The sequence below is a fragment of the Telmatherina bonti genome, assembly GCF_933228915.1.
Source record: "Telmatherina bonti genome assembly, chromosome: 7".
NCBI lineage: Eukaryota > Metazoa > Chordata > Actinopteri > Atheriniformes > Telmatherinidae > Telmatherina > Telmatherina bonti.
In genome coordinates, this window is record NC_136625.1 from 23,977,905 (window position 1) to 23,989,090 (window position 11,186).

Genomic DNA, 11,186 nt, shown 5'->3' on the forward strand with positions numbered 1-11,186 from the left:
CCACCAAAAGCTCGCCTGGTGACAACAGTGGCAGATGCATAGCCCTCTCCCTGACGTCTCCAACATCGTTGCCGGCCATCATTTCTGCTCAGTGTGAATCGACTTTCATCAGAGAACAGCACTGAGGCCCACTGGTTCCTCGTCCAGCGTAAATGCTCCCTGGCCCATGCAAGACGGTGATGCCTGTGCCTGGTGGTGTGGTCAGGTACCCGTGCAGGTCGTCTAGCACGCAGACCACGCTGATGGAAACGGTTTCCAATGGTCTGACGTGACACTTGGGTGCCTCTCACCTCTCTTAAACGTGCCTGGAGTTGAGTGGCATTCATCATCCGGTTTCTCAGGGCAGTGTTCACAATGTAGCGGTCATCAGCACGGGATGTGGCCAAAGGACGTCCACTTCTAGGCCTTTCTGTGACTCTTCCAGTCTCTCCATATCTCTGTTGCAACCTGCTGATGACACTCTGTGACACTCCAAGCTCAGTGGCCACTTCTGTCTGAGAACGTCCTGTTTGAAGCATCGCAATGGCAAGGGACTGTTGTTCCATTGTTAGGTGTCGTCTTGGTCTCATGATGTCAAAATGTGAACAGCATGATGAGAACAACTGTTTAAACACCAGCTCTAATTGAACCAGGACATTTATTGGTCATTTCAAGGATCACACACCTGCTGTGATTTTTGCCGTTAAGCTCCTTATTAGAGAACAGCAACTTGTGCAAAATTTATTGAAACATTTAACAGTTGGACATGTGCATTTAAAAGCTTAGAGAAGATCACATTAAGTTCACCTGTACAGGATCCAATGCATTTTAGGCTTGTTGTGAAATTTCACCCAAAAGCTGACTATCCCTAACTTTTTGTGAATAGTGTATGTGTAACTTAATATCAGATGTATCATATTATCTCCTGGGACCTGTTTTGATTAAATGAACAAATTCATCTGCAAAACAGGCTTGAAAATGCAAGGCAGATGCGAATTATTGCATTCTGGAATGCTGGAACAAGTCTTCTTTTAATTTACTAAGAATCAAGTTTTTTCATAGGATGGGAGATCATTTCAGCTTTGAAAATGAGGAGAAATGTAAGGTAGCTGTGTGCTGTTTAAACTCAGGACATGGTGTTTCACTGGAACGATTCCCTTGGAACAAATTCCTGGACTTTTCCATATTCTCATGACTGGGCAGAACCGAATAAATCTTGAAGTAAAGACGGATAGGTACAGGAGGGAGACAAGAAAAACCAGAGAGGAAAAAAGGTTAAAAGAGCACAAAAACATATGAGAGAAAAGTTACTAAGAAAGCAGCAGAAAATAGAGTGCAGTGTTTGTTATGCTTGGAAAATAAATAAATAAATAATGTGTCATCAAAGTTAGCCTTTGCTTTTTGCTTCACATCTATGTATAGATCACAGGCAGCCTCTGAGACTGTTAGCAGCCTCCATCTGAGCTGTGCAGGTACACAGTGGGGGGCAGGGACTGGTGAGTGCGTCGCTACAGAGGTGCATGTCTAAATGAAAATCTGCTATTTTCTTCTAAATCAAACGCTCCAAAGTAAGTGAGTTCTAACTTACAATCAAAATTAGATGGTATAATTTCGTTGTTTTCTTTTCAACTGTGCAAATCAAACAGTAAATATGGTAATGATATCTATTATAGGAATTACTGGTAATCTCAAAGTGTGATTAAATTTAGGAAAAAGACTGTTATTGTTTTAATCCATTCACATTTCAGGATCTTCTGCAGATAATGATTTAAGAATATGGATATCTGAGGCTGTATTTCTTTCAAGAATGGAAAACTCTGGGCGACCTAAAAGGTGTGGACTTCAAAAGCTGCAGACTTGGAGTGTGAAACATTGAAATGCCAGAATCTTCTCAATCTCGGCCCAGCAGTTCTAAGCTCTGCAAACATTTGTACTTTTTATGTTTGGACTGCAAGGTTGATAATAAAAATCATAAAAAGTAGAAAGAAGAATCTTGCTAAACGGTTGCACAGATTTATTTATTTATTTATTTATTCATTTATTTATTTATTTATTTATATATTTATTTATTTATTCATTTATTTATTTATCTATTTATTTATGTGACTAGTTTGACTCAATCTGTTTACATTAAGTCTTGATGAAAGACACCAATCAATGCTTTTTGGTTTTTGCTCAACAATAAAGACTTAAATGAGTTGAAACAACTGGATTTTTAAGACTCCAAAGTCATTGCATAGTGAAACACTTTAAAGATTTTATCAGCTAAATGACATTTTAACAATAAATAACTGCTATGATGTATTCTAGTTACGTTTTAGACAGCACTGCAGCACCGAGACTGCTCAAAATGTTTGCATACTAACAACAGGAATATTTCAGTCTTAGTTTTACTGCACCTCAGTGCTGCATTTGAAGTTGACCATGATGTATTTCTCAAACAACTGGAGAACTGGGTGGGCCTCTCTGGCACTGCACTAAACTGGTTCAAAACGTACTTATAGAACAGGAACTACTTTGTATCAGTAGATAATTTTACATCTCAGCTGAAAAAAGACAGACTTATGGAGTTCTCCAACGTTCCATCCTGGGACGTCTTCTGTTTGACATTTACATGCTCCCACTGGCATAAATCATGAAAAACATTATGGACCATAGCTATGCAGAAAATACACAGATTTATATTAAAATGTCAACAGAAGACCAAGACCCTTACAAGCTCTTGGTAAATGCATTGAGGAAATTAATGACAGCATGTGCCTAAACCTCTGAAAAACAAAATAAAACTGAGGTGATTATCTTTGGAGTCAAAGAAAAACAATAACGGAATTTTAATCTATTGACATAAAAACCATCAACCATGCCAAACATCCCTTAATGAGAAAAACACATTAAGATAATCACAAAGTCCCCCTTACTATCAGCTTAAGAATATATCAAAAGTACATGCTGTGATGTCTAAGCAGGACCTGAAAAAACTAGTCCTTGCCATCATCTTTAGTCAGCTGGATCACTGTAACAATATCTTTACAGGTCTACCTGAAACCTAAGACAATGGCAGCTTGTTCAGAACCCTGCTACTCGAGTCCTCACTAAAAGAAAAAAAGTCAGTCCAGTTCTGAGATCTTTGCACTGGCTGCCTGCCTGTCAGAGGACAGACACAGTTCTGTTGTTGGTCTATAATGCCTGGATCAGGCCACACAGTTGTTTCCCTTATTCATGACAGTTGTTATGTCAGGTAAACAAAATGGTGTCATACAGTTTGGTGTCTTGTGCTGGCAAGTGGCCAGAATGGCCCCTGATCATTGTGTGCTGTCGAGCACCTTCCAAGTGCACGAGATGGGAAGGTGTGACAAGCAGCTCTCAACCACGCATGCCAACAAATGCCTTTTTGGTTGACCGTAGCTATCCTCTGCTCTGTGAGATAAAAAGATCAAAATAAAAGAAGGTAGCTGATTTATTGTTGGATGGTGGGAGAGGGCGTTTTGGGCTGTCTGCAAAAGGAACTTGATATAACACAGTTATTAACATGTTTAAAACACTGCTACATTGTCTAATGCTAGCTTGTTTTCTATCTAACATTAGGTACTAAGGAATTGGGGATACTTATGGAATATTTTCCTTTATACCATGGTCAGTGAGAATTCCAATGTCAACTGGCGTGCATTAGATTGGTCTAAACGCACAGTTAGTTCGGCAAGTTTAATCACCAACGTAGTCCTCCGCCGTGCGCGTCACCATAGCAACGCGTCACACACGCTTCAACGGCTGACCATAACATAATAACAGAAGACGCTGAAATATGGATTTTGAGGTCAATTTTAACATTTTTGGACCAAACAAAACATATGATGACTGGGAAGAAGAGGAAACAATAAAAGAACAAGCTAGGCAACGTTACAAGCAGGTAACATCAGAAGAACTCAACAAGATTGAAAATGAAAAAGATGAAGAGAACACGAAATTCTGTCTACGGCAGGAGTCCCCAAACTTTTTCCTGTGAGGGCCACATAACTTTTCCCTTCTCTGATGAGGGGCCGGGGTCAGTTTGTAACAGAAAAAGTGTGATGATTGCAGGAGTGCCTAAATGTAAAAATTTATTGTTTTCCAGAAAGCCACAATCAAATAACCCTTTCTGGATTCTTCACAGAACAAAAGTCAGAAAATAAATAACACTATTAATGAAATAAATAACCAAATAACCCTCTCTAGGCTCTTCACAGAAAAAAAGCCAGGAAATAAATAACACTATTTATGAAATAAATAATAACCAAATAACCCTCTCTGGGTTCTTCACAGAAAAAAAGTCCATGGAACATAAACTTTCTGTTGTGCCGTGCACAGTCTTAACAGGTCCAAGTTCAGCTTAGTTGTCAGAGCAGAATCTCTTACTTAAATGACTCATATGAGCAGTCTCTCAAAGTTCTTGTGTTCCTTCCTTATAATCCTTTTGTAGGTTCCAGTAAGCTTGTAGACCTCGTTGTTTGCAGCTCTCTCTCTCTCTCTCATCAACTTCCCTGTGAAAACCACCAAGCAAGCAGGCTGAGAAACTGAACTAAGTGATGCAGGACCTACACAGCACAACCAGTACCACTACCAGTATGGTTGTGGAGATGGATTTTATCCCAGTAGATTTTATTATGATTATATTTGTTTATACTCAGAATGACTCATTCAAGTCAGAAAAGTGAGCTTACCTTTGTATGTTCATCAGTGTGAACTGTGGGCCTGCATCTGGCTGGTGAGAAGTTGAATGTCAGGTTCCATTCTAGTCACTGCCAGTCTCAAACACTGATGCAGATGTTCATCTGTCAATCTTGATCTCATTGGAGTTTTCAGCAGTTTCATGCGTGAAAAGGTTTGCTCGCAGATATACGTGCTGCCAAAAAGTGTTGACATCTTCATTGCGTGTTTTCTGATGTTAGGGAACCTGTCGTTTGGGAGGGCGGCATAGAAGTCAATGAGACTGTTGGGCTTGAATCCGTCTTTCAGAACATCACAGTTCTGTAACTCGGCCAACTCAAACTGATAAGAAGGCTGGGCTTCATCAATGTCGGCAACAAATGGGTTCTGGAAAAGACGGATTTCTTTTGCATGAACATGTAGTTCACGGAATCGCACACCGAACTCCGCCTTCAGCATTTCCAATGCTTCCACACACTTTTCAGCTGGAAACGGGACCGCTGGGTTCTCTGCAGAGAGGTTTTGTGTAGCAGGGAGATGGATGAAGCTGTGCTTTTTCACTTGTCCCAAAAGCAGCTCTAGTTTCACCTCAAATGCTTTTATGTGGGAATACATGTCGCAAATGAGTTTCCCCTGGCCTTGTAGTTGCAAGTTAAAGCTGTTCAGCATTTCTGTCATGTCTGTTAAAAATGCGAGGTGCCATTTCCATTCTGGGTCCGTCAGCTCTGGCACCGTTTTGTTTTGTGAATGAAGAAATGCGTTAATTTCAGGTAGCAGCTCGTAAAAACGCCTCAAAACTCTGCCCCGGCTCAACCATCGGACCTCTGTGTAGTACAGCACATCTCCGTGCGCAGATTCCAGTTCAGACAGGAATTCTTGGAACTGCCTGTGTTTAAGTCCCTTTGCTCTGATGAAGTTTATACATGACACCACAACCTTCATGACAGAATCCCACGTCAACACTTTGCAGCACAGTGCTTGCTGGTGAATTAGGCAGTGGACTTGTAGCAGGGCGGTGAGACCCCGTTCTTCCATCTCCCGGTTCATGCGTCCTATTAGACCCCGAGACATGCCCACCATACTAGGAGCCCCGTCAGTTGTGATGCTGGCCAGCTTTGACCAGTCCAGGTCCAACTCTTCCATGGTTTGGTACACTTTGCCGAAAATATCCTCCCCCGTCGTAGTCCCTTTCAGACTTTGGAGTGCTGCCAGCTCCTCGCACATCTCAAAGTTTGCACGAATAAAAATGAGCAGCTGCGCGGTGTCCTGCACGTCTGTGCTCTCATCCAGTGCTAATGAAAAAAATTCAAATTCTTTTGTCTTCTGCTGCAGCTGGGCATATACATTACCCCCGATTTCTTCAATGCGTCTGGTGATTGTACTCGCTGATAGACTCACGGCATTAAAGACATCTTTCTTCTCGGGACACACCTCCTCCGCGACAGCGTTCATGCATTTCTTGACAAACTCTCCATCAGTGAAAGGTTTACCACTGCTTGCTATCAGTTGAGCAACCCGAAAGCTGGCCCGAACAGATGACTGGTTCAGCTGAGCTTGGCGTACAAATGTATTCTGCTGAGCTAACAGTCCACTTTTTAGCTTTGAGAGTTTGTCTGCTCGCATTTGGCCTTGCAAGCTATCATACTTGTCTTTGTGACGGGATTCATAGTGTCGCCGCAGATTGTATTCTTTGAATACCGCCACCGCCTCTTGACAGATGAGACAGACAGCCTTTTCTTTGCATTGAACAAAAAAATAATCGTTTGTCCACTGCAGGTTAAATGCCCTGCATTCTGAATCAATTTTTCTCTTACCTAATCTTTTCGCCATCATTCCGCTCTCTCTTTGAGAGGGGCGGGTTTAGGATTTTTTTTCTGGGGGTTGCCAGATAGGGGCACAGACTGCACAAGGTTGGAACAGAATGTCACGTTATATGCGTGTATAAAATAGTTACTAACTAATAGTTAATAATGAAAATAGTTCATAACTAAGGAACATTTTATTGCAAAAGTCCAACTTTATTATCAAATACAAATACACATATATGAAAAAAAAAAATCAAAATGCTTTCTGGTATTGTTCAGGGGGCCGGACCAAATGTGGAGGCGGGCCGTAGTTTGGGGACCACTGGTCTACGGGCTCAACAAAAGACTCAGCAGCATCCCTGCCAAAGAAAAAATCCAGCGAGGAAAAGGCGCCAGTGTGTTTTAATAATTGCACAATCAACGGGAACATTCAGTTAAATTTTGTTTGAAGCATGCGCAATGCATAATTACGCATCACGCAGTTTGCCGATCCACTCTCTGTACTGAAATTGTTTTATTAGCCTAATACATTATTAATTATTATTATTATTATTATTTTAATTTTCAATAGGCCTGTTTATTAAATGTTTTGATAGCCTATTGTTCTTTGGTTAAAAATTTTGGTTTAAAATAGTGCGTAATTTGTAATGAATCTAATTCAACTTAGTTTTAATTTACCAACCCCTGTGCAGATTAACCAATTTTTAATTTGTATGATATATATATTTACAAATATTGTTCCCTACTAGCTATTTCTGTGGTTGTTTTTGAAGTGTGTGGTGTGAATAAATATTATTTATGGCGCATGGCATTCTATTTCTCTTGACAACGGTTGCTAAGACACAAAAACTAACAAAAAGTAGTTCCTATGTTTAACCACATTTAGCGAGTTTACAACAATTATAAATTATTTCTTTTAGTGTTTACAGTTTGTGGGACCAAGGTATAAGCGTCGTGGTGTTCCCACTCCGCGTCGTGCCTTAGAATGGTCTAATGCACGCTTCCTCGTTGTTTAATCCTTACTTAACTTATTGTGGCCTCCAATAGCATAATCATATACATTCTGTTTCTGCCTCTTTCCCAAAGATGGATCCTATTTAGTTGAATGATACATTAATTTGGTTAATTTTCAGTATATGTTTTGGTTGGCTTCTAACCTCTCTGCCTCTCTCTCTCTCTCTCTCTGAGGTGATCTTGGAGATCAGCAGTGTCATGGAGGCGTGCCCATGAATGTTACTGACAAGGGCCTGGTGTACTTAATTAGTTTGGTTGGCACAAACCAATTGACCTGAGGAGGGGGGCGGGGGGGGGGGGGGGGGGGTGATTGGGGAAGAAGTAGTTAATCTTTATTTGTTGATTAGTATTTCTTGTTTTGAACATTAAAGTAAGGGGATAAGGTGTGATGTAATTTTGTCTTTTTCTAGTGGTATTTAGAGTTAAGCTGTATTGTATGTTTTTAAGTTTTGTACTTGTGAATACACTCCTGTGTTGGGCATTAATGGATATGGTTCTCGCCTATATACTGGTGGAGGATTGTGAACTGTAAAAAGGGGGGAAGGTGTCTGTGCATGTGAAACTGAAAAGAAATCTAAGTAAAAAGAAACTGAGCTCTGTCAATTTTGGAGTCCCGTGGTTCTTACTCCTCTTCTTCCTTTGGCTGTTCACCTGAGGGGACGTTGCCATTCTGCACTCCCTAAGGTTAAAACCTTACAACACCATATCTTAAAAACTGTCCACCACATAGTAATTTACCATTCTTTAATGTCTGGATTTTCTGATGTTCCAAATAGTTTTAGCATTGTCTAAACGTTATTATTCTACATGACAGTGACAAGAGGGCTTTCTGTGATCTTCTTCATTTAATCTGTATCATTCTTTCAAATAAATCGTACTGTTTCAGACACACAGTAAGTTGACGTTGTGTTTCAGGGAGTAATTCAGGTCTGTCAGCTTCCAGTATCAGATGGGCTGAACAACTGTCAGCGAGATAGCGATTGAGACCTGAATGCCTTAAAGGAGGACTATCTGAAGTCATATGATATATAATCATTAACAACACTCATATTTTGGTATTTAGTAAGCCAAACCTACATAGGTTGGTACATACAAACCTTTGAGCAGATAAAGGCCTAAATGTCACACGTTTCTTATTACTGTTTCCCTTTAGTCGCAAAATAACAATTTGGTTTCTCCGTCTTTAATAATGGTACAATTTTTTTTCCCCCGCTGCTCTAAACCTGAGCAGAGGAAGGTAAATCTAACATATATTTTGCAATCTTGCAAATACGGCAACTTTTTCATAACTTTAATAGCTTCACGGCTAAATGTGGGTACTGACTGATTGACCAGCACTTGGAACATCTCAGTTCACAGTAACAACACAGAAAAGATGGAATCTAAATGACAGTGTTGTCTGTCTCCTGCTCAAACGGCTCTTTCAGTGCTGCAATTTGCTCACTGAAGCAGGTTTTTGGCATGTTGTGGGTTTTCATCGTAAGATGGCCGATTACTAATATCACTGTTCACACATCAGTGTGTTTGGGGATGCACGTTGGCTGTGTGGTGCTTGGAGACACTGGATAGGGTGAGAATCTCTGTTCAGTTTCTTTTGCATCACAATGAGAATATTTAGAAGTTGCTTCTCAGTTGCTGGATCATTGATTTCTTTCATTTCATTGACTACCTGTATGCCAAATGTTTCATCAACATCCTGACTGGCGCCTAGTAACGCTGGGGAGGCATTCAGAAAAATTGTTACCTTTTTTAGTTCAGGGACATCACCTCAGTTCCTTGACCTTTTTGGGGTTTATGTGCTCTATGACTCATATTATCTACCACCTGACTAGAAGAGGATGATGAGCTTTCACGTGTGTTTAGTGTGCTGAACTACGTGGAAGAGTCATACATATCTTCCTCAGTCTCCAGGGAATTACTGCCCTCCTCCATATTATCCACCTATAATCAATGAATAGTATTAGAAGGATCATTAGAAAGGAAGTTCTGTGTTTACAGAACCAAGAATGTTCTGAGAGCTGACCTTTTGGTTCTTGCCAATAATTCAGCATGAACCACAGAAATATATGCACTGTGGTTCCACTTTCGAGTCTGAGTTTTATTCTTAACCATTCTGAGTGAATTTTTTAGAAAACAAATGAAACCAAGCAGACCAGGCAGGCAGGCAGATTTGGACGTGCTAATCACATCAAACAGTTACCTTCATAGAGATTCACACACCATGCAGCTACTCACAATAGCAGAAGCAGGTTTCTGCAGAATGATAACCTAGCATACTAACTCACCTGGTCGCTGAAGAGCCTCTAACATTTATCTTTTTTCACCCTGCCCCTTGAGGACACGCCAAAAAGGCATGAAAATTGATGCTACAGCTCCACAAATTTGTCCTCCAGTTCACTGCTCCACTGGAGAGCAGCTGCACCACCTGTAGATTACAATCCTTTATGAAGAGGACTGCATTCTGCAGGTCAGTCGTGTTGTGTCTTTCATGTGAAGTTAGGATGATTAAAGGAAAGGCTGGTTTGAAACAAGAATGAAAATGTTTTTTTTTTCAACATTTCAATGCTCTAACTCCTAAATAAGTGAATTAGGTGTTTTATGTATGTTTTTCCTATGTTTTTTCTCTTTATTATTTTTGCTGTGTACTTCTAATGTCTTTTTTTATTTTTAATTGAGACTTTAATGTTTATTGTTGATATTTTATAATGTGGACTAAATAAAACGAATAAACCAATAAACAGAGCAACAGATAAACTAGAGACAATAAACAGTCTCTAGTCTTATTGCAGGGGGAATAAGAAAAGAAAGGACATAGGGAAAAAAATCTGACATGGCAGACTTTTTTTATCATGGTTGTAATACACTCCTGATCACCTGTCTTTTATTATATCACACTGCAAAGACAGTCAGTTCTGAGACACTGAATGTTTTTCTGCGACATGTCTGCAAAATGTCTGCAGGCTATAATCGATTAGCCTAATCCAGGACTCTTCAGGTCTTCTGGATCTTAGGGGTCTTTAGGTCCTCTGGATCTGAGGCCCCGTCAGGTCCTCTGGATCAGGTTTTTTTTTTTTTTATCAGTTTAGAACCAGACATGGACAAGCTTCATTCAGCTTCTATGCTTCACATGTCTGCAACAAATTCCCAGAAAGCTTCAGGTCAGCTAACACAGTTTGTTTAAATCCAAGTTAAAGCTGTATTTGAATCCTTTTAATTTAAAAGTTTCTTTAAAGCTTAAGATTTACTCTTAATCATATTTTTAATACTGACTTTGCTAAATAAATTTCTTTTTTCATTTCATCTTACTTCAATTTTAAATTGTGTTTTTTTCTGATCTTTTAATATCTCTGCAAAGCACTTTGAATTACTCTAATACAAACTTGCCTCACCTTAAGACACTGATATAAAACAAACTGTATTTTTATAGGGTTATTTGTTGCAATAACTTGAATAATCTTAACTTCCCTGAAAAAAATCTTGACATGCTTCCGTCACTAAAACACCTGCTGCTGCTGTCAGCTCAAACTGTGTGTTAATGCAGGTGCTGCTCGTCTCTCTTCTTGAAGTAACAAGTAAGCTGATGCTGCTCCTCACCTCACTGTCTTTCTTTTGCTGCTTTTTTTTGGCATGCAGACTTTGCCGTCTTGGGGAAAGACAGCTTTTTCTGCTGGCTGCAGTCTGAATGTAACTTGGTTTAAAAAATTG

The 11,186-nt window shown here is 39.9% G+C and overlaps 1 protein-coding gene across 1 annotated transcript; it reads right to left on the bottom strand.

Moving 5' to 3' along the window:
- Positions 1-4,689: 4,689 nt before the first annotated feature.
- LOC306758487 (general transcription factor II-I repeat domain-containing protein 2-like) lies at positions 4,690-6,492 on the bottom strand (the record flags this gene model as incomplete). The annotated part of the gene is made up of 1 exon (XM_079243814.1): positions 4,690-6,492. One exon carries the CDS (start codon positions 6,490-6,492, stop codon positions 4,690-4,692), a length of 1,803 nt encoding a protein of 600 aa, XP_079099940.1.
- Between the last annotated feature and the right edge of the window lie 4,694 nt (positions 6,493-11,186).